This window comes from Corella eumyota, chromosome 5, assembly GCF_963082875.1.
Source record: "Corella eumyota chromosome 5, kaCorEumy4.1, whole genome shotgun sequence".
In the NCBI taxonomy this organism is placed as follows: Eukaryota; Metazoa; Chordata; class Ascidiacea; order Phlebobranchia; family Corellidae; genus Corella; species Corella eumyota.
The window spans coordinates 2,943,491-2,970,701 of record NC_137494.1 but is presented as its reverse complement, the minus strand read 5'-3'; the positions used below and the strand labels follow the sequence as shown (position 1 = coordinate 2,970,701).

The 27,211-nt window shown below is 30.8% G+C and overlaps 6 protein-coding genes and 1 pseudogene across 6 annotated transcripts; 3 read left to right on the top strand and 4 right to left on the bottom strand.

Moving 5' to 3' along the window:
• The first annotated feature begins 57 nt into the window (after positions 1–57).
• Positions 58–3,041, top strand: LOC145752869 (sedoheptulokinase-like). The gene is made up of 8 exons (XM_082569230.1): positions 58–140; positions 515–680; positions 745–921; positions 1,236–1,428; positions 1,509–1,684; positions 1,755–1,871; positions 1,956–2,156; positions 2,458–3,041. The coding sequence occupies exons 1-8, from the start codon at positions 60–62 to the stop codon at positions 2,781–2,783; spliced, it is 1,437 nt and encodes a 478-aa protein (XP_082425356.1). The 5' UTR covers positions 58–59; the 3' UTR covers positions 2,784–3,041.
• Positions 3,042–4,700: 1,659 nt separating this feature from the next.
• Positions 4,701–11,556, bottom strand: LOC145752496 (fibroblast growth factor 5-like). Its single transcript, XM_082568796.1, has 3 exons — positions 10,980–11,556; positions 8,937–9,040; positions 4,701–5,718 (listed from the first exon to the last, which is right to left on the bottom strand). Exons 1-3 carry the CDS (start codon positions 11,350–11,352, stop codon positions 5,515–5,517), a joined length of 681 nt encoding a protein of 226 aa, XP_082424922.1. The 5' UTR covers positions 11,353–11,556; the 3' UTR covers positions 4,701–5,514.
• A 2,274-nt stretch (positions 11,557–13,830) lies between these two features.
• On the top strand, positions 13,831–14,622 carry LOC145751904 (calmodulin pseudogene; annotated as a pseudogene).
• A 914-nt stretch (positions 14,623–15,536) lies between these two features.
• Positions 15,537–19,171, top strand: LOC145751902 (splicing factor ESS-2 homolog). The gene is made up of 11 exons (XM_082568053.1): positions 15,537–15,755; positions 16,070–16,244; positions 16,423–16,525; positions 16,658–16,792; positions 16,928–17,057; positions 17,144–17,246; positions 17,522–17,758; positions 17,847–18,018; positions 18,115–18,266; positions 18,395–18,498; positions 18,556–19,171. Exons 1-11 carry the CDS (start codon positions 15,636–15,638, stop codon positions 18,640–18,642), a joined length of 1,518 nt encoding a protein of 505 aa, XP_082424179.1. The 5' UTR covers positions 15,537–15,635; the 3' UTR covers positions 18,643–19,171.
• On the bottom strand, positions 18,837–21,877 carry LOC145751903 (dynein regulatory complex subunit 10-like). The gene is made up of 9 exons (XM_082568054.1): positions 21,730–21,877; positions 21,356–21,567; positions 21,011–21,228; positions 20,747–20,895; positions 20,505–20,630; positions 20,079–20,201; positions 19,705–19,829; positions 19,440–19,557; positions 18,837–19,321 (listed from the first exon to the last, which is right to left on the bottom strand). Exons 1-9 carry the CDS (start codon positions 21,820–21,822, stop codon positions 19,202–19,204), a joined length of 1,284 nt encoding a protein of 427 aa, XP_082424180.1. The 5' UTR covers positions 21,823–21,877; the 3' UTR covers positions 18,837–19,201.
• A 215-nt stretch (positions 21,878–22,092) lies between these two features.
• LOC145752630 (uncharacterized) lies at positions 22,093–23,616 on the bottom strand. The gene has a single exon (XM_082568932.1). It carries the CDS (start codon positions 23,614–23,616, stop codon positions 22,093–22,095), a length of 1,524 nt encoding a protein of 507 aa, XP_082425058.1.
• Positions 23,617–24,883: 1,267 nt separating this feature from the next.
• On the bottom strand, positions 24,884–26,410 carry LOC145752629 (uncharacterized). Its single transcript, XM_082568931.1, has one exon. The coding sequence runs from the start codon at positions 26,408–26,410 to the stop codon at positions 24,884–24,886; it is 1,527 nt and encodes a 508-aa protein (XP_082425057.1).
• Positions 26,411–27,211: the final 801 nt, after the last annotated feature.

Genomic DNA, 27,211 nt, shown 5'->3' with positions numbered 1-27,211 from the left:
GTTCGTTTTTACCAAAACAAATATTTTACACGTGTTTTATTCAGTGACGCAATTAGTTGATGATGTCATTAATTTTGGGAATTGATATTGGTACGACGTCAACTAAGGTTGTTCTTGTTGATGAAAAGGACAAGTTAAAGGTGAAATGACTAACGAAGTTGTGTTAAGTAATTGTTAATTAAATCAACACTAACTTACTTTTTTAAATGTTTCAATACTCGATTGGAGAAAGCGATTTTTTCAGTTAAATATTTGTAACCCAAGCCCAGCCTTGAGTTGGTTTTTGCAGACGCAATTATAATATTATTGATTGTGATTGCCCAATATTTGTTTTTTGGTTTGTAGAAATTTAATCTATTTATAACATCTTACTTACAGACTTATGGTTGCTTTAGCATGAAAGCTGTGGGGATTAAATTTATGGCCTTATGTAGTGAATAAACGATCTGTCTATATACACTTTTTACAACATAAGTTATGTAAATTATATTTAAAATAGTTTGCATTTATTTAGATAATTTCAAGTAAGTCTTGTCCAAATGAAGCGAATATTAATAAACCAGAACACCCAGCTCATCATGAACAAGATGTGTTTAATATTATTCAAAGTGTGAAGAAATGTGTTCAGGAAATATCAACTGAAGTTGGTGAAAATAAAATAAAACAAGTTGAAAAAATAGGTAAGATTTAGTAAAGTTTTGTTTTAAAATTTTTTGTTTTAATTTTTTTTTTTTTTATTATTAGGTGTTTGTGGACAAATGCATGGTTGTGTGTTATGGAAAGGTGATTCCTATCCTTCATTAACAAACTTAAAAGCTGATGATTTTAACAAAGTATCAAACCTGATAACATGGCAGGATAGTCGTTGTTCTGAAGAATTTTTAAAAACTTTACCGAGATCAAAACCACCATTAAGCACTGGTAAGTTGTACATAACAAATTGTTATATTTTTTCAATTAACATAAATTCAATTAGTTTAAAAGTCTTATTAAATGTTTGAGCCTGTGGTTTTGGGTCTTTCAAAAAATAAGTAAAAGTGTAAAAAGTATAGAGATACGAGAACCGTTCAAGAAACAAGAACAATACCGTTAATTAAAAGTATATATTATTTTGGAGAATATGTATTTTAAAGAATCGCAAGAGAAATAAAATATTTAGTAAAAACTGTAAAGATAAAAATGGTTTAGAGGGGGTAAACTATGAGTCATCTTAAAGATAATTTTATTTTAAATAGGTTTTGGTTGTGCTACAATCTTGTGGCTTAAAAACCACGAACAAAACTTTTTATCGAACTTCGATCATTCTGGGACCATACCAGATTACTTTGTATCATGTTTGGTGAATCCCCCTAAGACTATGATGTCAACACAAAATGCATGTAGTTGGGGGTATTATGATGACATAATACAGTCTTGGGATTTTAAAAGGTAATTATTTAGCTTTAATTAAATTTTGAATTTATTTAACAAATTTTTTTAAAAGACTTAAATTTTTCAAATATTTTTAGTTTAGAAAAATCTAATTTTCCTTTAAAACTGCTTCCTGAAGTCGCTGAGCCATGCACTGTTGTGGGAACACTGTGTTCTGATTGGTTCGGAATACAAAGTGGAACAAAGGTCATGGTTGCTACGGGAGACATGCAATGTTCTTTGATGTCATGTAATGTTAAGAAAAATGAAGCAGGTAAAAATTTTCTAAAATTTTAGAATATTTTTTTGTTTTTGATTTTTTGAATAAAAAGTTTGTTTTTTAGTTTTAAATTTGAGCACCTCGGCTCAGCTATCTATGGTTGTGCCACGGGAGAGTGGCATGTGCCATGAAATGGAGCCACACAACAGTAAAGAGTCTTCTGACCAAACCCATCAAGCTGGTAAATATAATTTTTTAATTAAAAAAGTTGTATTTATTTTTTAAATTGCTTTTTTTAAGAAAATCTTTATAATTAAATTTTTAGAGGATCTTCCCACCCCAGTTATTCGTGTCCCCTATTTTGGACCTAATGAATTGGTAACTTCACCCTCCTTGAACGGGGGTTGTGTGTTTGCTTGTTATGTTGAAATGTTAACAGAGTGGACACAATCTTTCTCACCAGGTGTCACCAAAGAGCAAGTGTATGAGAAACTAATAAACGATTGGAAAAACGAAAAAAATAAAAGTAAGTTTAACGTTTTTTTTAACTTTTTAGTATATATCTTGTGTTTTTTTTACGTTATAAACGGTATGAGCTCCTACTGAGCCAACACTTAATCAGCAGCATAATTATCGGGTAATTATATTCTACAATATTCCAAACTGCCACAGGCAACTCGAGACTGGGTCGGAGTAACTGATGTTACTCTATGTTTAAGTCGCGAATTCGACTTTCTCACATCGAGGATAAAGATATATACAAAAAAAAACACAATAAACGCATTACGTTGGACCATGAAAAAACATTTTTTTTTGTTTTTTTATAGACTCTGGTATGGTAATAACACCAACCATATATGGCGAACGTCATGACCCAAATGCTACGGCGTCATTGGTCAATATTACGTTACGTGACCTCAGGCCACCAATCATAGCGCAGATGCTCGCGCGCGGCATTTTAACAAACTTGCGCGAAATGTTTCAATCTTTAGTTCCCGATAAGTTCGACCGCGTGTGGGCGTGCGGGAGCGTGTTTGAGAAAAATCCGATTTTTCGCGATCAGCTGATTAATCACGTGTTTAATGACGCGATAGTTTCGTTTGAGAAAAATGCAGACTCAGCTTATGGTGCTGCAATTGCAATATCGAAATAAATTTAATTGGTTTGTCATAAATCAAAATTAACTTGTTCGCATTTTTAATTTGTTTTGTAAATATCTCTTTAATTCATGGTGTTATTATTTCTAACTATGTAATATATGCAATGAATTATAATTCAAAATAAAATATTTTATGTTTAACGCTGACCATTAGAGGGCAGTAGAGATTTTTGTTTATTTTGCTTAAAAAATTAGTAAAATTATGATAAATTACAGAACTACATTTGATCACGTGACTAAGTCTCTTTATATTACGTCATACTACTTTTAAATTTAGCAGCTGGTAATTGGTTTACACAGGGATGTTATTGTACGGAAATCGTTTACAATATTTACGTCAATTTTTTTGATTAATTTTTTTTGGTTTTAATAAAAACGTTAGTTTTTGTGACGTAAAACTGCGTCATGCGTGGTTACGCAATTTGTTACGTCATAATTTTACGTCGTCAGGAAATTTGCGAATATTTTGTAAACTTTATTCTATTTTAAGAATTATTTTTGATTAAATTATTTTTCATCGGACGTTAAAAACGGATTTTTATGATCGAAATTTGTTTGTTTTTGGTTGGATATTAAAAACTATTTAATTCAATTCCGATTTCTTTCAAATAAACTCTCTCCTTTGATGTGAAATGTCAATATCTTTATTCGTGGGAAAAAGTGACTTAAAATGTGACAGGAACATTATTTCGGATAATAAACAAACAATGTTCCTCCTACCATGCTTCATTTACATCGGGGCTTTTATGGGTGCCAACGGCCGGGTAAAAGGCAACATATTCCGGCCAAATGTCATGTGAATAATCCGACCTTGTGTACAAAAAAGGGCTTGTTTGTTGTTACCTTGGCGCTCACAACATCGTTATATAAATGTTGCAAATTACGCTATCCAGCAAAAATTTAGGTTAAAAAAATAAAGTGGTTTTCGGGTATTTAATTCCGAGGAATTTTTGAAAACAAAGTGTAATCTTTCTTGTATACTAAGTTGCGTGTTATAAGTACTTATAATCATGTTTTTATTTCTTAAACTGCGAACTGTATTGGAATAGGGCGACTGCCAATTTAGATTCAGCAAAAAAACGATTAATATTATGACAGAGGTCATATCGTTTCAAAGCCTACTGAACCACGAATTTCCTCGTACGAAAAATTCCTTGTCATATATAAAACACAAAAAGGCGTACGTTGGAATGTATGCTTGTTATTATACCCTGCTAAAACATTCTTGTTTTCCTAAAACTTGTTGGTTTTTCATGTTATTAAGTACACAACAACGCTAATATTTCATAGACACCCACCAAGGCGTAAAACTCGGTCTGTTTTATCTTTAAAATAAGATTTCTATTAGCTGGCAGCTGGTTATAAACACAAACGTTCTAATTAAAGGATCCATTAATACATCTGTATTACACAATATTCAGTTTTAATATTTAGAAGTCTATTTTAAGGAAAATGCGGTTTGTTAAAATGCCTGTTTTTATTTTGTCGGGTATATTTGTGATTTTTGAAATTAAAATAAATTTGAGTTGATTTTGGGCATGAACTTGGTGATAAATTTAACCTGAGGTTGTTGTTATAAAGTTGAATGGTCGATTTTAGGGCAAATTTCTTTAAAAAAGTATTCACCGATTTTGGGAATATATTTTTTTGCTTTTTAAGACTTTCAATTTATTATATGATCTTTTAAAAAAAATTATTTAGCTATATAAAATATATTATTTATATATAGTTATTTATTGCAAGATTGCTCAATAAAAAAAATATTTAATAAAAATTTTTTAACTCCTATTTTTTAATTTTTGTGACAATTGTCTAAAAAGCAATTAACGATGTTGTTTACTTTTTAAGAAATACTCTGCTTTTTTAACTTAGGAAAAAATTCAAAACAAGTTTTTATTTTTTAGCCTTTTTTATTGGAAAAATAATTTGTTATTTAAAATTTTAATTTTTGTGCTAAAATTTCGATTCGTTTAAATTTTAACAATTTTACACGATAACAAATTTAAATTGGTAATAAAGTTATAAAAGAAATGCTGTATAAACAATACAATAAAAATCAACCTTTTAAAAATCAGTAAAAAAACAATTTTGAAGAAATGCAAAAAAAAATGAAGAAAATAATATATGATATCTATGGACGCTGACACGGCAAAATGAAGTAAAAATAAAAATGCAAAAAGTTGTACAAACGGTTGTAAAAAAGCACAGTGTTGAAATAAAGAAAAATATACATTTTAATAACTTAAATATTTACATAAAATGACGCGGGAACAAAAAAAGTACAAAAAAAAATTATCAACTTTTTGAGCAGCAGCGTTATCACTTTGATAACTTAATTCACAAACATTTTTAGGTAAAAAACACAAATTATTTGCTTAATTTAAACACACTTTTTAATATAAGATAATTTTTAAAATAATTGTACGAAAATTTAGGTTTTTTAGTTGAAAGAATCTGCTGGTAAGTTGATAATATAAACAGGGCAGTGCAAATATAAATAAAAATATTTTAAAATCACGAAAAATTGTATCGACCATAAACACAATGTTTATTACATGATTATCGACGTATTTAATAGGGGATTGTTACGTCACTGTACGTAGATTGTTTGTTATGCGACCCGCGCGTTTTGGTTATCCTCAACCATATTACTCCTCGCCCAGCCTCCATAACTGGTTGTACACCTTACTGATTTAGTAACCTATCTAGTACCAGTAGTTTAAGTTCAAGGCGTTGGGGTAATGTCACGTGGTAACCAATGCGCTTTCTTTTCCCGCCAGGAAACATTTCGGCCTCGTTTGGGCTTTCCGCGTTTTGAAATCGCAAGAAAATATCCTCTTCGTTTTTTGCTGAACTTCTCCGACGCATAGGTGTTAAAACCATTGCCTTCCATTTTTTCGCGGAATGAACAGTCTGATTTGAAAGATTTCTGCAAAAAAAAGAATGATATTTAAAATTTTGACAACACCAGCTGTAGGCGCCAGGGCACTTTAAGTTAACACAAGTTTCCAAGCAAAAACACATAAAAGCGTTTTATCAAAGCTCGAAATAAAGTCATCGCATACCGACTTTAGATTACGGGCTAACTAAATAAAACCACAATGGCCCAGATGTTAACTAACACGTTGTTAGCTACAGAGGATCACTTTCAATTTGGGCCATTGTTACGCCCTGTGTTGATTGATGTACAGCCATTCAGGCAACTATTTGGTAACTTTAGTCAAATTGCGTTAAAAACCGTTAAAAGAAACACTCTTTATTTTTTTACGAAATGATTAATTATCCCTAAACGCCAATTCCAATACGCGGACATTTATCGAAAAATCGAACTTTATTATATGATGTTTGTGTAGACTTGAACAACCTCACTTAAACCCTTGTCAAGTGCGTTTTTGAATCGAAAAACTTTGTTTAAATTTCAAACAACTTGGTTGGCTACTTGGCTTAAGATATTATGACGCAACAATCATTTTCTATATTTAAAAAATCTTGGATTTTTCCGCAAAAGATAGTTTGTGATTTTAGGCGAATATTTGTTTCGTAACATAACCGTAAGACAGACTTTACTGGCAATTTCTGATATTTTTATCTTGCTATTTCTGAAAAGACCAATTGAAATGTAATTTAGAATTATATTAAAGGTCCATTAGTAGCTTTGGTCGCACGTCATATGTGTTGTTACAAGATACTGACAATCTAAACAGTTTATTGTTAGGTATAGGGCATTACAGCTTAGAGGTATGTGATTTGAATAGCCTATGTGTCATTAAGCACAAATACCGAGTTGCGAAAAACATCTAATACCCCGCGTTTCAACCTAAACTCACACAGCAGATTCGTCGCGTCATCATTTTTAAACGAATTCTGTGGGTTCAATCCATGGGGTAAGTTGATAAAATTTTTTGAAATGACATAATTTTCGAAGGACTTTATACGGTGCGTTTCTTTAATTTTAGCTTCGATTGGGTCTAGACTAATATGGTCAACGTATGTTTTATTGTTTATTTGTCCCGCGAGAAAACAGCCTGGGAATATAACTATAAAATGTGAGTAATCAATAACAAATTTTCTTTCATCTATCCACGCTTTAACGAGGGTGAAAAGAAATTGCTTAAGGCGACCTAATTCCACAACCACCGAACGAATGGCGACTTTATTTCGATGGCACTTCAAACTTCGTGCGCGTTTCGATGTTACAGATTATAAATTTGCAATTTTAACTAGTTAACTAAATCTCCACGAGGGGTTGAGGCTATTTTTAGATTTGTTTTGAAATGTGTTTCCGTAAAAATTCGATTTTTCTTTCAATTTTAAAGAAGTTTATTCTAATTTTCCATTTGATTGAAGTTTGCACTTTCGGAAACGGATAATTGTTTCGAAAAGAAAGGGTTTGCGGCAATAAATCACGATTTACATGTAGGTTTAAAATGGCGTGAAGTCTTTTAAGGTAGTTTAACTTATGACTGTTGCCTCACCCAAGCGGCGCCCGCCTTATTGACCCCTAATACGGGTCCATTGGTAGCAACTTTTAAGAACGACACGCTCCCCCATATTGCGACAATTATCTTTGATGTTAATCACTCCTTGGTGTGTGATACATCGTATATGTTATCGGCGCGTGTCCCTTGTTTTCATAAAAATCACGACCGCCCCTTTTTTGATGACGTGTCACCCCACCACGCGACAAAAACATCGTTTGTTTATTACAGACAATGTCGTGGTCGCGTGGCGCATTGTCAATATTTCATGTTCGCTAAGTTTTTGACACCTTTCGAACATTAAGTTTCGGGGGATGTTAATTAAATAGCGGAAACCTGTTCTCTTAACCCTTTAGCGACAATACAGGTTAGCAACTAGGCCTTTTTTGCGGCTTAAGAGTTAATCTGCGGGATGTAAAATTGCGTGAAATTGTTGGCAATGTTTAAGTTGTTTTTTCAGCGTTTCTCTTAACATTTTGCGGCGGATTAAACTGCAAGTTTGGTATCTTGGCTTCCGTTTTTATAAAGATTATGTCACCCTTGACGAATGAAATCATTAATTATGCACAAGCACCCTTTAAAATTCCTCTAACGCTTTTTGTAATACGGTTACGTTGAGAAAACTTCGCTCTTAGAGGTATAGGTTTTGTTTTTGCAGACCGAGCTAATTGCTTACAAAACTGTTTACATATACCCTTAATTGCCACGTAAAGAAGATATCTATATTGAAAATATCGTTAGCTACTATATTTTGTTTAAAAAAAACATGTATTTTTGTGTAAGTTTTGTGTCATAATGGCCCCTCTGTGACGTTTTAGTGGTTGTTATTTAAACGAAATGGTAGGCTGGACTGTACTTACAATAAGTCGAAAGATATCCTTGTTATGAAAAGAAAAATATCGGGTATCATAAGCACCGTGTTTTTGGCCGAGGTAAACACGAAAAACATTTGTGATATTGCTGTTGCTGAACAGGTTTGTCGCTAATTAAATTTCGGGCTTCTAAAGATATTTCCGAAAAAAGCGCAGACAAGATTTTTGAGTTTTGTTTTCAAAACAACGAGAACATTATAACCGATGCCAGCTAATTAAAAAACGATAATTAGCGAGACTGTAGACTTGTTTATCACCTAAGCAACTACATCAACAGTTTAAATACGACGCGCCAAAGTTATGAAAAATCACGCTATCCCATTGAAATCAATAACGTTACATACAGTAAAGTCGGTCGATAGCCCTGTTACCAGGTGTTTATAGCTTTGATATATTGCTAATTTCCAATCTATTTTATCACATTTAATCGTGCGTGAAACCACGTGACAAATTGCTTTAAAATCTGTTTTTAGTTTTTATAGTTTCCTTCCCTTTTCACTGGTTTAGTAATGAGGTAAAAATGTTGATTAATTTCGTTTGATATTTTATACTGTTGACTCTATTTTTAATGACTTTGATGTAGCCTTAGTTCAACCCAATTAACATAAAAAATGGCGATGATTGGCGTAAAAATAAGTTAAAGCTATTTTGGGAAGATTTTATGTGATTTTTTTCTAACTACTACTCCCTTTTCATGTTGTATTTTAACTAAAATGCTGAATTGTAAAATATATTTTTAACACCTAAACTTGTTTATAATTTTAAGTAAAAAACTTTTTTTTTTCTTTAAAACTTACTCGAGTTATGAGCTTTCCTCGCTTGTTCATGCACAAGTATCGGTTATGAGTTTTGCTCCGTATTCCGACTACTCCACGTTTTACGCTGAAGATTTCAAGTCGACCTAAAAAAGGCAATTTAAAATTAATTTTAAGTGCAAAAATTTTAATTAAAAGCTAGTAGTGTATTAGTTTGACATTTAGCAGGACTAATATTTTGTTTAATAGTCTGGCGATTGGATTACCATTTTCAAAACCGTCAAATTAACACCTTGGGCTGCTGGCGTACAAACACAGCCTATCCTGTTACACGCTTAGTTTGGTATGCCAACAGACTTTACTTAACAGCAAGTTGAGTTAATTTCGAGTAGAATAGGAAGGCCGTCGCGTGCCCTTAAACCTGTATTTAATCACATCGCTGGTGTCCGATTACTGTTTATTCACATTTCCTAAAAAGTTGACCTGTTTCCGTAAACGACAGTCGGATACTTAAGATGTTTATTGTTTAACTTATTTTGCGCGCCATTTGTCGCAGCTTATTACTTACTTTTACCAATATGTATTTGTATAAAAACACAATGGTTTTGAAAGCTTATTAATCTAAAGTTGTGATATAAATATCACTTTTATTGTTTCGGGCGTTAAGTAAGAGTTACAATAGCGCGCTGGCTAAATATAGCCACAAATATTATTCAGTTTACAGGCAACTGTCAGCTCGTCTTGAAACATCGGATTTTCGGGCCCGTCAACTCCGAATTTACAATGCCGGCAACAATTGCGTCTTGACCGGCTAAATACACACACTTTTGCCAGGTTTTATTACAAACTTGAGATCAAAATAAGTCCAATAAAAACTAAGTTTTGAGGTACAATGCTGTGTTGTCGTTTTATCACGATTTGAGCACCCTTTTAACGCCGTATACACCACGTAAATACAGATATACTGTTTCTAAGGTGCTGTAGCACAATCATTGGGTTATATTTTTAAGCTAAGATTAAAAAGAGCGCCGTGCTTAAAATTTAAAACCCGGATTTTGGCAAAAGTGTCGAATTGGCACGAATTATTTTTATTATATCCAAAGAAATCGGCTTTTAAATACGTAATTTCATCATTCTGATCGACTTTGCTTTAATTGATTACGTCACAGTTAACTGTAATGACGTGCATATAATTGCCATGGTCACCGGGACATTATTGGTTAAGAAAAAAATTGGAAAATCCTCGACCTGATTCCGCCTCTATTTAAACCCTTTCACTGTTTGTTCCGTTGGTTTTAAGTCTACGTTGTCGTCGAAGGGTTTCCATTGTCGTGTATATTAGTGTATCGGGTTCCATAATTTTCTTGTTTTAACTATTTTGACATATTAGCGGTTTCCGGGCCTTGCGCGTCCGAAATATTTCCAAACTTTGCCGCACCGCGTCACTCGCGATAACGCCACACAAGTCACGTGACCCGTTATTCAATTTTCGCCAAATTATCGCCTATTGTCGCGAATAAATTTGCGAAAATTATCAAACGCTAAAGATGAAAGGAAAAATCCAGCCTTTAATTATAAAGAAGCGTGTTACAAGATTTCTATGCGTAGTGACGTAGGCTCTCCAGGTGGGACGTTACGTCGACAGATGTGGTTTTATATTAGGGTATCAAAATTTAGGTTTTAAATTTATAAATAATTATTATCTTTAATGCGAAAGCCGAAATGAACTCTTACCTGGTCGGTGTAATTTCGGTTTCTTTATTTATTCTAATATGTTATTTAAATACATATTAACGAGAAAAATTTCCGAATTTGTTTCGACGAAATTTGTTAACAGTTTCAGATTTAACGAGTTTCGTGCTAATATTACGTTGTGTCGTATAATTTAATATCCTTGTTTAAAGCGCCTTTGAATTTTGAGTTTCGGGTTTGTTTTTCGTAGAATTTTATATATACTGTTACGTTATAATTAGAAATCTGTACAAAATTTTGGTGACAAAATGTTATTTATAGTTAACTAGGTGTTATGTTTTATTGAGAAAGTCAAGATAAAATGTTTTTTTTTTTTTTTTTTTTTGAACTCACCATCGTCTGTTGCACGATGCCTTGCTACCACTTTCCCATTCCGTTTAATTTCGAGGTGATACCCGATCCCGACTCTACAATATAATCTCTTTGCTCTTCTAGTTCCCTGGAGGCGCTTGTTATCATTAGGTTGATTTCCAATCGAAACTCTTAACAACTTGTATAAGTCCGCCGTTGATACGATAGGGTTAGGGATCGATTCCACGTGAACCCCCCCGTCCCGGTTTCTTTTCGGGCCCGATATTCTGATTCCGACATTTTGTTGTCGGCTTTTCGGGAGCCGGGCTGGTAACCGTTTATGCCTTCGTGAGCACGCCACGTTAACGCAAACGAGGTAGAGTACTAACAACAAAATCGTGCTGTTTAAATTCATCGTTAAATATTTCAAGTTTTTCTTTGATTTGATTAAGTAAAATTCGCTTTTAAGCTAAAATAAATCGCTGAATCTTAAATTGAACAACTTTTCTTAATTTCAGTTTATTTATACTTTTTTACAGCAAATTAATATTAAACCAACTTTCTGAAATTAAAAAATATTCGTAAATTTTTAATATTTTTCGAGTAAGTACGAGCCATCCTTTCCACAGGATGTTACCGATCAACTGTTTCGAGAGAGTCAGGTGTTTGAGGAAATAAGTCTGCGTCGCTGTTCTACCTTTCGCTCTCTGCGAGGAAAAAAAGAAGGGTCACGTGACCTGTTCGAAAGTTTTTATGTTTTCAAAACATGGAATATTTGGTTTCGGTTTTAATTTCAATTTTTTTTGACACGACATAACTGTTTTAATTAGTCGGAAATTTTAAATCTCAAAAAAAAATTTCTCTGTTTCGCGAAAATAACTGGTTTAAAAACAAAAAAAATTCTGTTGCCTAGCATTTTACATTGACCAATCGGTTAATCGTTGAATAGAAACTTTTAATTTTAAAAATATTATAGTAATAAACCTCAAAAACCTGATTTATAATTTACTAATTGTTTCTTCACATTTTTATTAAACTACCTGATCTGATGTTAGTTATAAATAAACGTTTACCAAGTCTGACTTAGTATTTAAACCATCGCCAGTATCTTTGTTGCGTCACAATTAGCACATTCTTTATCATTGTTGTTCATCTATTACTGTTTATTCTTTAGCCAGTGTCCGCTTATACATACGCCGCTTCATGTCGGGCCCACTTGAAAGCGAGAGGCATGCGTTCTAATACGCGTGAGTTTAAAGATCAGACGAAATCCGAGATTTCGGATTTTTGTTTTTTGTTGTTTAATGATTTTTGACGTGCGACAATTGAAAGTGTGTTTGTTTTTAAGGTGCTTTGAGTTTATTTTTTTGAATATTATTATCTTATAATTATGATAATTTTATGTTTTTTAAGAAAATCCAAAAAAGTATTAAATTTAGAAAGTTCACATAAATAAAGTTAAATAAAAATATTTTGTTTTATATTTTGGTTTTGTTAATTACCAATTTTTAATATACATTTTCAAATGCTTTTTTTTATTTTAATTGAGATTTTTAATTGGCATGTTTTTTAAAAGAGCACAAAATCAAAACATTTGTTATTAAATTTGCAAAATCGTGCTTTTAAAAATATTAAAAAAAAGAAGTACCAATTAAAAAAATTAATAAAATACTTAAAAAATAAAATATATATTTTAAAATCTAATTAGTAGATTCGTATTTCAAAAATGGCAAATAATTAATAAATATTTATTTTTTAATTAAGTTTTTGCCTTATGTCGTCTGTATTAAACTAATTTTTCTTTAAATTAATTGGCTGTAATGATGTATGCTAAAATGTAAGCAAACAAAAAAGTTTTAATTTTTATTGCACCTGTATTTTTGACCATATGTTAAAAACTTTACAAATTAAAATTAGTTTTAACATATTGTTGTCTTATACCAATTTGTTTGAATTAACCGAGGGCCATTGTTCGGTTTCGAACAGGTACGCCTTTATAGTTACCCTTTGTTGTCGTTTTCTGTCGTAACAATGGCACTTTATCCAATTTCATTCGAATTCCATATGCTGTGTTAGTTTGAAGACGTTTTGAAAGTAACTGGATACAATTTATCATGTAGTTTCAGAAATTTTTTTTTGACTGATATTGTTTCATGTATGCAAAATTCTGCATTTTTAAGGAGTGAGTGTTTGGTTGTGCATTTTTTTGAAGTTCGTTATAATTATTTTAAAGATAGTACTTACAATTTTCTTACTGTAATTTAATTACGTGAGTTTTTTATTATTTTATTCAAAGCCTCATTCAATATTTATAAAGGTGATAGTTGGACTGATAAAAAAGAGTTAAAATTGGGTTTATTGTATCAGTTTATATTCGTGATCAATAACTGTTACTCTTTGAGTTGTTCAGTTAGGCTTTCTAAACTGATAGGTTGTTTGATGGAAAGGGTGTTTTTACAAGCGGCATTGATATACCAAGGCGCCTTTGATATGTTTGTTAATACTTTGCAACTTATTATGTTAAATACACAAGTTTGTAGTTGCATAAAGTTAAGTTGTGTTCTAGTTCAACTAGCATGCTAAAGAATGTGTATTCATGAAACTCTTAGGTGTGTGTTTTCTATTTAAATAAATCAAACAGATTTTTAAATAAATAGTAACCAAAAGTAAATGATTAACTAAGTAAAGCATACAAGTTTAAAGCTCACCAATCTTACGTAAAGCTTTACTTAATATTTAGTGTTACTTGAGTTATCCACAACTTCGCTACTTGAGTTATCCACAACTTCAAGTTTTAAAATCTATTTTAATATATTTATTTTACATGGATTAAAATAATTAAGATAGCTGTATATAAATTTAAACTTTGTTATGTTGTGGTTTAGTTGTAGGAATTACCTTTAAGTTGTTAAAAAATGAGCGACCAACTACAATTAACCGAAGAGCAAATTGCTGAATACAAAGCAGCATATAAGACATATGCTAAGGAGGAAGATGGACCTGTGTTAAACAAGGACTTAGGCACCATGATAAGATCGCTCGGTTTTTATCCAACAGAAGCAGAACTGGCTCAAATGATCGAAGAAGGCGATTCAGAAGGTATGGGATGGATAGATATTGCTGAATTTCTAGGCTTAATGGCCAAGCGTGCAAAAGAGCCAATTATATCAGAAGATGATGTAAAAGAAGCTTTTAGAACATTTGACAAGGAGTCGAACGGTTTTTTGGCAGCTGCCGAACTTCGACAAATTCTCACAACGCTTGGTGAAATTTTAACTGACGAAGAGGCTGACGAACTGATGCGAAACGCAGACGTAGATGGCGATGGACAGTTAAATTACGAAGAGTTTGTTACACGAATGATGGCTAAACAAGCATAACCACTGTATAACTTCAAATTATTTTATTTTTTTTTGTATAAATATTAAAGCCTTTTACTATGGGTTCACTATCTAAAATTTTTTATTAGCAATATATGTAATCTAAGGTATAATTTTAACGTTGTTGATATTATGCATAGTTTATCCGTTTAAAAACACTGTTAAGTTTTATATTTTTTATTTTTATGTTATAATTAAAACAGTTATTTCAACTCTAAAAATACTGTGTTGACATGGTGACATTCCAGTTTTATTTTTACATAACGACACACTTACGTTCTAGTTTAAATAAAGAACAAACAGATAATGAAGGCGTGTGTATTGGTGTGTCCACTCCATATTTCTATTTAAATCTTCGTTAAAACAACTTTACAACAATAGAAATCTTATAAAAAGTTGTTCTACTATTTGATCTCTTAACCGGAACTGTTCAATGACGTCAATAAAACAAAAGAAAGAACGCTTTGACCCCCAAACGTCATTAAGACAATCAAAAACTGTCGGAACATCAGACAATCATCCACATACCAGCCGTTCTCGCTGTCTATGTTCACCAAAATACAATGGTAATAACTATGATACCGTACACCGCTTACACAAGGCTTTATATGTGTTTGTATCGTGCCATTACATAATGGCATAATTTAAAGATTACTGGGCTATATTATATCAAACGGACGCGTGGTACTCGTGTATAAATTTTCGATTTCCCATTGACAACAATTTGTTTTATATCAACGAAAGCACCTGGTTTCTATAAGCTGAGGAAATGTTATTTAGATTCGAGACATTTTGATATCAAGTTCTCGAAACAATAAGAATTATTTTTTGATTTATTTTCAATCAAATTGTTCTTGAATTAGTACATGATACGTTAATTAAAAATAAATTACGTAAGCCAATTAGGTGCGTAGGCGTAAATATATTTAACCTTAATGAGCATTCTGCTGTTTTTTGTAAATTACACCTGCCTCTAAACATATATTTTCCTAATCCATCATGCTTTTTAACTGTTTCTTAATGTATATTTTAACATATTTAATTGGTTTTTGCGAAGAATAAGATTGTAGATTAAAAAAATGTGTCAAAAGTGATAAATTACCAATTTTTACCTTCTTTTATTCAACATTTTTTATTGTGGATAAATGTTCTCTTAAAATAATTTATATTTGGCAACACTATATTATGAATACGATCAGCTGATTTGTAAAACGATTGACGAACGTAAAATAAAAAAAAAACACGTTTTGCCCTTTATCTTAAAAGAATTAAACAGGGTTAATATTAATTTTAAACTAAAAGTGTAACTGTAAAAAGTATGGACAATGAGTTAGCTGTAGTCAAACCAACTTCAAGTGTAATTGCGAAAGCAGATTTGACGAAAGTTGTAAGAAAACCAAAGCCCAAGAAAGTATTGGATGAAGAAGCGTATACAGAGGTAAGATTTTGATCCTGGATTTTTTTGTACAATTGAAATTTTATTTTGGATTTTGTTATTTGGTTTTGGTAATATATTATACCAATTTTAAAGTCAATATAGTCCAAAGAGCAATCTACAATATAATTTTATTATATTAAATCTAAATTGTCAGATTGTTGCACTACTAGTCTGCTAGTAGTAGTTGCTAGTCTAAACGTATTTTAACATAAGAAAAATTTTACACCCATTTATAAAATTTTAAATATATTTAAACCTAACCTAATTTTTAAGAAATTTGTATTTAAAACAAAAATAAAAAAACTATTATTTAGAATGTTGAAAGAATAATTGTTCGAGATTTTTTTCCCGATCACGAAACTCTAAAAGATCAAAATGATTACTTAAAAGCTGAGAGTAAAAAAGATTACGAGAAAATGAGAAGAATCGCTTTAAAATATTCTGGCAACGCTGCAAGATTAAAAACTCCAGGAACTGGAAATTTTATCGGTATATATATTTTAAAAAACATTTTTTGGGTATTTGCATGTTTTTTAAATTAAAATTTTTGTTTAATGTTACCTAATTTATAGGTTTGATATTTATTTACTTATAAACATTTAAAATTTTGCAAATATTTTTTCAATTTGTTGTATAAAATTTATAATATTAATTTTATTTAATGTAGGAAAAACTCCACTACCATCACCAGCCTCATTTGAGACACCAACTACCTTAAAAAGACCATCCACTGATTCAACCATTATTAACAATGATGGTGATAATTTAGGGTAAACCAGATTTTTAAAAATAAGATTTTGATACAGTTTGTTTCGATTAGCTTTTTTCCGTTGTTTTTCCAAAAATATGTAACCATAACTTCCTACATTTTCCTATTAATTATATTTGAACTTGCAATACAGATATGGGAAAGTACCCAAAGCAGAAGTTCAAGAGGAAGAGGAAGTAAAAGAAAAAGACAAAACTGTTTCCTTGGATAATTTTTTATCAAAGTACACAAGCGAAGATAATCAATCTTTTGAAACAATAATGGACAGGTTTGTTGTAGTTTATAGCATTAAAATTTTTTTTAAATTAAGAAAATATTGCCTTTGTTTTAATTCTGTTCTGTACCCACATTTATTAATTCATTAATTTTGCTCCTAAAAAAATATTAAAATTTGTATTGACAGATCCGACCAACTGCACAGGGACAAACATGCTTGGTTGTATGAAGCTGAAGAACAACATGCAATTAAAACAAGAGAGATGTTACAACTTGAACAACCTGAAGTCCTTGCTATTAAATCCAACCAAGATCAAGTAACAACCGCATAAATTTAATTGTTTTAAACCCAAGCTTTTGCTTCTTTTTCTAGTTATGTTAATGTATAAAAATCTACTTTTAGGAAATAAACACAAAACAAATAATAGTTAAAGAAAAAAGAGAAACTGTTCCAGTAAACACCTGGGATTATAAAAACAAGAATGCTCTTATGTATTATCCTGAAGGTAACAGTTTTATATTATCTTGTGTTAAATCATTTTTTCTTGATATATTTCGATTAACTTGTTAACAAGCATAAAAAAATATGCTAATCAAGCTAGAATTTTTTCTTTGTGTGTAAATCAGTCTTTATGTGTAAATTAATTTAAAATAGTTGTATTGTAACATTTTTAAAAATAAAAATAAGTAGTAATCTAATATTTTAGATTTGTTTATAATTTTTGAAATAGGCCATAAGTATAACTGATTCTAATTTAAAAAAAATATTTCAAAATTTAAGGAATAAATGACCTCGAAGAAGAATCCATGTTCAAAAAACCTCGCTCCATAATCCACAAAAATACTCGATTTAATGGAGACCCCTTTAAAGTTGATCGTAACATGTTGGTCCAAGCTTCTGGTTCACAAAAACAATTTCTCCCCGAGAAAGTCGGCCATGACGGAAAATCAATTGTTCCAGAACAATCACCGAGGGTTAAAGGTTATGGAATGGTGGCAACTCCATCTCCTATGCCTGGTATGTGAAAAATGTATTTGGTAATTTATTTTAAATGAGCAATTGGACACCATTATAAATTTTTTTACATAGAATATTTTTTCGTTAGGAGTGACAGACTCACCACTAATGACATGGGGGGAGATAGAGAGCACTCCTGCACGGCTCGATGCCACCCCATCCAGTGGCAGAACTCCAGGACCTTCGTTTAAGTTCCCAGAAGAAAGTGAAAGAGATAAATTAACTTATCGGATGGTTGATCAAAACACAAAGAAAAATCGGTAAAATTATTTTGTAATTTCAAAAATTTCTGTTTTTAAAAAGTTTTTTAGTTTTTTTAATAATTACCTTAATTTGTTTTTGAATCAAAAATATAGAATAAAAAAACAAGAAGCATTAAAACAAATGAAAGCAAGTGTAATGGGAGATCGTAGAACACCACAAAGATTGGGTTCAGTTAAAAGTTTAGAAAGATTTAACACTCTTTCTCCTGCTGCAAGAAAATTGGTTGGAAAGAAATATAACATCGGTAAAAATGTGATGTTTTCCTGTTATGTGTCACTTCTTGTTAAACTATATATAATAAAGCCTAATACATGTTAGGCCAGCGTAATGTTAACTAAATTTTTAACATCTTTAGTTTGATAATTATTTTAGGGAGTTCATTAAGAGCAAGTTACACTCCTAGTCCATTAAGAAAAAGAGGAAACGAAACTCCTGTTGCACAAACTCCTAAATCTGTCAAAACCCCTACTCTGAAGGTAAGTTTAAAAAACAAAATTTCTTGTAAAAAAATATAAAAATTAATTTTATTTTAGACTACAACCCCTTCAAGAAGTATGACCGAAAACATTATTAAAAACTTGGAGAAAAAACAAAGAAAAACCGCAACGGATTTTTTCTGAGACTTCTTTGATATTCATAAATATTGAAAAACTAAACTAATGCCAAGGTGAGAGGTTTGAAAAATGGCTGTCAGGGATAATGTAAAATGACAACAGAAATTGTTTACTTTGCTATTTCTGTTCTGTTTACTGTGGTGATGGTATAAATAGGAATTTGACGAACCTTACGAACAAAAATATAATTTTGTATTTTTTATTGTACTGTGATTGTGGTATTGACAATGCCTTTTCATTTAAATGGGTGCTTTGAAAATATTAAACCGTTATTTTTATTGGGAGTCAATACAAATCAATATTATAACATTTATTTTTAATGGGCAATTTAAAAATGAAAATTTATTTGGTTTAATTTTAAAACAAAATATAACAACAAAAATTCGCAACATTTGTAGTTACCATTTTGAGTATATTAATAAATATATAAGCTTAAATTCAACCCATTATTATTAATAGTAAAGAATAATCTTAACTGTACTGGTTTTTATTATTTATTGCGCACTAAAACAAACAAAAATAAAAAAATTCAGAATTTTTGTACATCGATTTTTTGTGGCAAGTTTTACTTCTTCTTTTTTCCTTTACCTTTACCCTTACCTCCCTTCCCTTTTCCTTTTTTGGCTTTGTTTAGGGCTTTTCTTACTTTGTAAGCTCGGAAGTATGCTTGGACAGTTATGGCAGCCTAATGTAAAAAATCAAAACAATTTAGTATCTGTTTGATCAAAGTGCAAAAATGTAAAAATCAAAAAAATAATTTTAATAACAAAAATTCAATTTTTTAAACTTTTTCCCAAACTCACCTTCATCATAAGAGCAAGTTCAAGCTCCCTCGCTTCTTTCTCTTCTCTTGCGATTCTCCTCTCCTCCATTATTTTATCATACTCTTCCTCTAAGACTTTAAACTTTTCTTCCAACTCACTTTAAAATTTGTAGAAAAATATTTGATAAACAGTTTTTAGTTTTTTTTTGTTGTTAGTTTTGTAATAGTAAATATTTTTGATGGTTTCTTTACGATATGCTTAAAGCTATCATATTTTGTTAAAAATTAGGACAAAATTAAGGCACCTTAGTTGTTTCTTTTCCTTGGTATAAAATGCATCTATTTGTTCAAATTCATCTTGTTTTTCACCCATGTCTTGATCATATTTAATTATCCAGTTTTCCACTTCAGTTTCAATTTTAAACTTTCTCTAAAATTTTAATATGGAGACAAATTGTTTATTGGGGTTCTTTGCCTGGTAATATTTTTTAATTTAAATATTAAAATAATTTTAATATTTTTGTTACATTTTATTTGTTTTTATAATTAATAATTAAAAAGATCTTGTTTAAAAATATATTCCCAATAAATAATTCAGTTTAAGATATCATAAATATTTAATATTTTTACACCATTATGTTTACAATTTTCTTTGTTTATTATTCCAGGCAACTTTTACCTTCCTTAAAGCTTGTTCAACCTCCCTATCTTCTTGAACCATTCTGTTTAGCTGGTCTTTTAACTGGTCAATATCGGCAACCATTTTGTTTTGCTTGCTTTCACTACTTCTTGTGTCTGATGTCTGTAGAAAACAAAGTAAGTCGTTTATTTGTGTTCATTTGGGTTAGATTTTGTTGTGTTTGGAGGGTTGTGTTATGTGGCAGTATTACCCTTTAAAAACAATTTATTTTACCATCTTTATAAGGCTAAGGGTCTTGAGTTAAATACACACAGATTAGCATATCAAAAAAAAATACTACCAATTTAACGACACATAAAACTTATAAAACAATTTTAAGACTTTACACATGTGGTAAAAAGATTTTAAGGCCTGCTTGTTGGTGTAAGAATAAGTTGTAATAGAATTTATTTTTATAACTTCAACCTGTTGTTTGTCTGCTTCTGTTTTCGTTCTTCTGATATGTTCTTCAGAAAATTGTTCAATTTGGTGAAGATCATTTTTTAGTCGTCTGATTGTTTCGTTTCTTTTCCCCATTTCTTGTTCTTTATCCTAGGAAAAACCATTTTTGTATCACAAAATATTTATTTTAAAGGGTTATAGAAAAATCCTCACGTTAGTGGCACAAAAAAATGGAGTTTTGAAATTTGGAAATTTAAAATTCTTACCTCCATTGCTGCATCGAGTTGAGTTTGTAATTTATTGATTTCAATCGAGTTTTTTTTTTCTCGCTCAGTGACTTGTTGCAAATATTTGTTCCGGTCCACTTCCTCGGCAGGTGTGGTCAGCAATCGCTCAAGCATGATACATCGCAATGCTGCCAAGAAAATGTCAAAATTTATAAAAAAAAAATTACAGCTACAGTTTAAATTTTCGTACAGAAACTTTTAATTTTATTTTTTCTGAAAACTTCTTAAATTTTTTCAACTTGCCTTGTAATCCTTCGATTAACTTTTTGGCCTCCACAACTTGCTGATTGTTTGTAAACTTTAAGTCGGTCAGCTCAGCTCGAATGGCTGTTGATGCAGCTGGATTGTTTGAAAATAATCTGAGAATATTTTTACACGAATCTGAAACTTGAAAATGAAGAAGTTCTAATTTTTCTCTGGCTTTTTTTTCATGAGCTTCATCTAGAAGTCGACATAGAGTTCTAGAAAATAATAAAAAAGATTCATTATGTATATTATGAATTTGTACAAAATAACTTTACAGTTTATGCTGCAAAGTTTTCAATAGTTATAAACAAAGGATTTGTTTATAGTTTTGAAAAAAATTACTTGTGTGATTTTATTGCTGTCATCAATTCCACTCCTAAGGCCAAACTAAATTGCTCCAATCTGCTTTCATCTGGAATTAAAATTAATACCAGAGTAGATGCTAATTCCTGTCTTCTTATACATTCGTCGATGCATTCAATAATTCTTTGGGTTTCGACTGTTGCCAACTTTTTTCTAGCTGGCTCTAAGATTCTTAGGGCGGCTGATGTGCCCTAAATATCAATATAATGAAAAATAATTATAACCAACAGACTTTAATTACCAATTTTTATGGTCAACTACGGTCTTCTAACAAAGATATTGTTAAAACCCAAATATGTCAGATGTAATACTGATTATATTTACGATTTTTTTTATTAGGCTTACAATTTTACCTGGCTACTTGCACTGTCATCACGACCACCTCGCATTTTTTTTAGTTGAGAAATTACTGGATCATCCAGTCTCATTTGCATTATATCTGCCATGTTTCTTTTACTGCCTACCCTACTGCCTACCAAGGATTTAAGAAAATAATTTCAACTTTACAATGATGTATTTGTTTCCGTGGAAACGTTATTTTTCACTAGTGACGAAATGTATTATGGTTTATCCTCGAAGAAAGCTGTTTTTTTTCAATTAACATTTCTGTTACACTAACGTATAAAAGTCATGCAATGCTTTTATATTTATTTAAACAGAATGTTTAAGCACAAAAAAAACAACAACAACAAATGTACATATATACAAATAGTGTTTTACAAATTCTTTAACGCCCTTCTATTCAGTTTTGCCATTCCTATTTTTGGTAACTCGTCAACAAATTTAACACCACCTAATAAATGTTCGTAAGTTTCGACATTTTTGTTAAAAAAATTCTTAACATTTCTCTCTGTCAAAGAAATATCTTTTCGCACAACGAAAGCCTTCAGTACTTCTATGTATTCGTCATGGGGTACGCTGCTTATTGCAGCACGTAATATTAAAGGATGTTTATGTAAAATCGATTCAAGTTCGCTTGGAAAAACTTCGAAACCTTCAAATACCTTCAAAATATTTTTAATTCGATCTACAATATATAGGTAGCCATTTTTGTCGTAATGTCCTATGTCTCCAGTGTGGAACCATTTTCCTACTTTTGTATTAGTTTCGCCTATATCAGGGTTTAGATAATGCATAAACAATGATGGTGTTTTAATTAAGATCTCTCCGTCTTTATTTGGTCCCAGATCAATCTGTGAATTTATGTCAACTATCCTTATTTTGTAATTTGGTACTAAAGTACCAACGCTGTTTAAGGGACTGCTTGAAGTGCTTGTAAAAGATATATGCATAGTCTCGGTTGAGCCATAAATGCTATTTATCAAACAGTTAAACTTTTTCATACCAGCTTGTAATGACCTCAATGGAAATTTACTGCCCGCTGTAAATATATGGGACAATGTTTTAAAATGGGAGCCTGGTTGTATATTATTATCCAAAATTACTTGATGCAAAGTTATCTGATCAGATGTAAACAGTAAATTCACTTTAAGTCGCTCGATCACAGAAGTATAATTGCTGGCAAGCACTTCTTGAAACATTACCAATTTTATTCCCTTGTAAAATAACAACCACATTGTGACCAATAAAAATGCATGCAAAACAGGCGATATGATAACTGCCACATCGTTGTTTTTACAAGCGAGTTTCTTAGCTGAAAGAATTGTTGCAGCAACTAAGTTGTAATGTGATAAAACAACACGTTTAGACTTTTCTGTAGATCCACTGGTATATGCTATTAAAATTGGGTCGGTGTGTACATTTATAATAACAGGTGGGGTAAAATCATCGAATTTTGAATAACAAAGTTTATTGTTTAAGTATTCCAACAACAAAAACACTTCGGCGCCATTTCCCAAGACTTCTGTTTTTATGTCATTGGTATCTGATATGACTAAGTAAGGTGTTAACTCCTTTACTTGTCTTAGACAAGTTTCAGATTTAAAATCATTAGTAAAACAAATGATTGCCCCACAGTAAGAGCATGCCAAAAATAACTCTATTATTTCAATACATATAGGAAGTTTAAGAACGACAATATGACTTTTACGAAGCCCTTTATGCCATAAAACTTTAGATAATTTTTTTGAGTTTTGTCGTATTTGTAAAAAGGTTAGTTGAACACCAGTTTCAGGGTCACTTGCAGCAACCTTGGTTCTATAATCTTTGCTAACTTCACAAATCCAATTTGCAAATGGCAACTCCGGAATCACAATATCTTCAAGGTCACTTGTCAACATTTTTTTTAATTACTATCAATTTCACTTATTTGTACAAATGCGTTAGTACCTTAAAATATAACAGAACCTAATATAATTTTCTACGAAAGTGTCAATAAAATTATTTTGTCTATAAAAAATCGGGAATAATTAGCTGGATTGTCTAGACAGTTTTAAAAGCTTTATTAACTATCACAAATTTACTAAATTTTTAGTACTATAAACATCCGGTTTATCTTTCTAAAACTTGTCTTAAACTTTTTTATTAATTACTTAAACGTTGCACGACTTGACTTAAGATAACTTATGACTTAACTTTAAAGTCATGTCACGCTAACGCCGAACGGAAAATTAGCCGTTTTAAAATTAAAAATATTTTATTTTAAATAAACTATATTTATTTTTAAGCTAATTTCCGGATTTTAATTTAAATAAGTTATCATATTTTTTTATTAGCAAACAACAACTTGCAAATGTGTAATCGCAGGCATATTCTTCTACCTATAAACCTCAAATTGTTGGAACTATTTAAAAAAACTAATTAAACATTTTCAAGTAAAGAGTAATTATTTTGCTAAATCACATACATGGTTACACTGGACACCTTTTTAGAAATTATTATCCTTAGGTCATATTTAATGAAAATCGTTAAATGTTTTACTGTATATATAAATGTTTAAGTACACAGAATACAAATTAGTGCCTAATACAACAAAAATACATTTACGAAATGTAGGGTTTATGTAACCTTACCCCACGTGACCAACAATAGGTTGATCGGAGAATAAAATACGCGCCTTGATCACAGATTAATCCCAGTTAATATAAAAATAATGCCGATAATGGGCCCAGAATTGCAACTGTCTAACTTGACTGACACAACAATTGAAATACTCTACAATGTATTTAAATTCAGTACACAAGAAAAACAATTAACAAAAACAATACTGGCTTAACACTTACATAAGATATTACTTTTAACAAAAACTAACTAAAGACCATTTTTGAATTGTTAGAACAGGGCGAATCGTATTCTAAAATATGACGTACTAAAAATATAATTCTGAAATCATTCCAAGTTACCACACGAAAATAAGAACACAAAAAAGGCGAAACACAAATCACGTGACTTCCTAAGAACGTTGGAAAAAGGAAAAAAACTTAAATGACCAGGCAATAAGGCGATACCAAAAAGAAACGCACAAAGGCGGCTAATGGTGTCCAACTGAATGTAAAATTGCGTTTAAAATTAATGGAAAATATAAATTGTTTTTTCATATAATAGGACTTAACACAAATTTTTTAATGCTTTTCTATTTAGTTTTGCTATTTCTATTTTTGGTAACTCGTCAACAAATTTAACACCACCTAATAGATGCTCGTATGATTCGACCTTCTTGTTAAAAAAATCTTCAACACTTTTCTCTGTCAAAGAAATATCCTTTCGAACAACAAAAGCCTTCAGTACTTCTATGTATTTCTCATGAGGCACGCTGATTATTGCAGAACTTAATATTAAAGGATGTTTATGTAAAATTGCTTCAAGTTTGCTTGGAAAAACTTCGAAACCTCCAAATACCTTCAAAATATTTTTAATTCGATCTACAATATATAGGTAGCCATTCTTGTCGTAATGTCCTATGTCTCCAGTGTGGAACCATTTCCCTACTTTTGTATTAGTTTCGCCTATATCAGGGTTTAGATAATGCATAAACAATGATGGTGTTTTAATTAAGATTTCTCCATCTTCATTTGGTCCCAGCTCTTTTTGTGAGTTTATATCAACTATTCTTATTTTGTAATTTGGCAAAAGGGTACCAACACTACTTAAAGGAACATTTGGAAGACTCGAAAATGATATAATCATAACCTCTGATGCCCCATATAAGCAATTTATAACAGTATCGAATTTTTTAATCCCACGTTTCATTGAATTTGGCGGAAATCGGCTGCCTGTTGTAACTACAAGGGACAATGTATTAAAATGGAAACCTGGCGTTATATTATCATCCAAAATCACTTGATTCAATGTTATCTGGTCTGCAGTAAAAAGCACATTTACTCTAAAATGCTTGATAACAGAAGCAAAATTGCTGGCAAGCACTTCACGAAACATTATAAATTTCAATCCCTTGTAAAATAACAACCACATTGACACTAATAGGAATGCATGCAAAACAGGCGATATGATAACTGCCACATCGTTGTTTTTACAAGCTAGTTTCTTAGCTGAAAGAATTGTTGCAGCAACTAAGTTGTAATGTGATAAAACAACTTGTTTGGGCTTTCCCGTAGATCCACTTGAATATCCGATTAAAATTGGGTCGGTGTGAACATTTATAATAACAGGTGGGGTAAAATCATCGCAATTTAAATGACGAAGTTCATTTTTAAGATGTTCCAACAACAAAAACAATTCGGCACCATTTCCTAAAACTTCTGTTTTTATGTCATTGGTATCTGATATCACCATAAAAGGCCTTAAATCTTTTACTTGGTTTAGACAAGTTTCTGATTTAAAATCACTAGTAAAACAAATGATTGCCCCACAGTAAGAGCATGCCAAAAATAACTCCATTATTTCAATACATATAGGAAGTTTAAGAACGACAATATGACTTTTACGAAGTCCTTTATGCCATAAAACTTTAGATAATTTTTTGGAGTTGTGACGTATTTGTAAAAAGGTTAGTTGAACATCAGTTTCAGGGTCACTTGCAGCCACCTTAGTTCTATAATCTTTGCTAACTTCACAAATCCAATTTGCAAATGGCAACTCCGGAATCACAATATCTTCAAGGTCACTCGTCAACATTTTTTTTAATTACTATTAATATATTTAATTTGTACAAATGCGTTACTACCTTAAAATATAACAGAACCTAACATAATTTACTACGAAAGTGTCACTAAAATCATTTTGTCTATAAAAAATTGGGAATAATTTGCTGGATTGTCTAGACAGTTTTAAACCTTTATTAACTATTACAAATTTACGAAATTTTTGGTATTACAAACATCCGGTTTATCTTTCTAAAACTTGTCTTAAACTTTTGTAATAATTACTAAATCATTGCACGATTTGACTTTTTCTATATTAATTTTACCTATTAACCTCAAATTGTTGAAACTATTTAAGATTTTAGAGCCTACGGTTATGTTTGGCATTTAAATATCTGTTCTATTTTGGTCAACAAAAAACAAAAACCAGAACAGGTTGCATGTAACTTTTAAAGCAATATTATATATCTACAAATATTTTAATATCGTTAAAAGACTAAATACTAGCAAACAACGATAAGGAAAAGTGCGTGCAATATTATTCTCTTTGCCAGTAAAAGCTTTTTTTTGCAGTATTAAGAAACAATTTTATTTTTTTATGAAATGGCCTCCGAAAACTTGGGAAATCACTTTTAACGAAAAACATCCGGTTTAGCATGTATATGTCATAAATTTTTGTGTTTTTTGTTTGTTTATTTTTAACAACAATAACATAATTTTATATTAACACAACTGTTACCACCACAATTTTTTAAATATTTTCATAAATAATTTTTTTAACATAATAAGTAATTTTTTTAAACTAAAACCACACGCTCTCTCTAGTAATCTCAAT

What these genes read in the sequence shown, in the direction of transcription:
- LOC145752869 (XM_082569230.1), top strand. Translation starts at nt 60, where the DNA reads ATGATGTCATTAATTTTGGGAATTGATATTGGTACGACGTCAACTAAG. An exon ending in ATGAAAAGGACAAGTTAAAG is followed by an intron (nt 141 to 514) that starts GTGAAATGACTA and finishes GCATTTATTTAG; the next exon opens with ATAATTTCAAGTAAGTCTTG. An exon ending in TGTTAAGAAAAATGAAGCAG is followed by an intron (nt 1,685 to 1,754) that starts GTAAAAATTTTC and finishes TTTGTTTTTTAG; the next exon opens with TTTTAAATTTGAGCACCTCG.
- LOC145752496 (XM_082568796.1), bottom strand. Translation starts at nt 11,352, where the DNA reads ATGAATTTAAACAGCACGATTTTGTTGTTAGTACTCTACCTCGTTTGC. An exon ending in GCATCGTGCAACAGACGATG is followed by an intron (nt 9,041 to 10,979) that starts GTGAGTTCAAAA and finishes TGCCTTTTTTAG; the next exon opens with GTCGACTTGAAATCTTCAGC. An exon ending in GAGGAAAGCTCATAACTCGA is followed by an intron (nt 5,719 to 8,936) that starts GTAAGTTTTAAA and finishes TTTTTTTTGCAG; the next exon opens with AAATCTTTCAAATCAGACTG.
- LOC145751902 (XM_082568053.1), top strand. Translation starts at nt 15,636, where the DNA reads ATGGACAATGAGTTAGCTGTAGTCAAACCAACTTCAAGTGTAATTGCG. An exon ending in ATGAAGAAGCGTATACAGAG is followed by an intron (nt 15,756 to 16,069) that starts GTAAGATTTTGA and finishes ACTATTATTTAG; the next exon opens with AATGTTGAAAGAATAATTGT. An exon ending in TCTTATGTATTATCCTGAAG is followed by an intron (nt 17,247 to 17,521) that starts GTAACAGTTTTA and finishes TCAAAATTTAAG; the next exon opens with GAATAAATGACCTCGAAGAA.
- LOC145751903 (XM_082568054.1), bottom strand. Translation starts at nt 21,822, where the DNA reads ATGGCAGATATAATGCAAATGAGACTGGATGATCCAGTAATTTCTCAA. An exon ending in CAGAAGCAGACAAACAACAG is followed by an intron (nt 20,202 to 20,504) that starts GTTGAAGTTATA and finishes TGTTTTCTACAG; the next exon opens with ACATCAGACACAAGAAGTAG. An exon ending in AACTTGCTCTTATGATGAAG is followed by an intron (nt 19,322 to 19,439) that starts GTGAGTTTGGGA and finishes TTTTTACATTAG; the next exon opens with GCTGCCATAACTGTCCAAGC.
- LOC145752630 (XM_082568932.1), bottom strand. Translation starts at nt 23,616, where the DNA reads ATGTTGACAAGTGACCTTGAAGATATTGTGATTCCGGAGTTGCCATTT.
- LOC145752629 (XM_082568931.1), bottom strand. Translation starts at nt 26,410, where the DNA reads ATGTTGACGAGTGACCTTGAAGATATTGTGATTCCGGAGTTGCCATTT.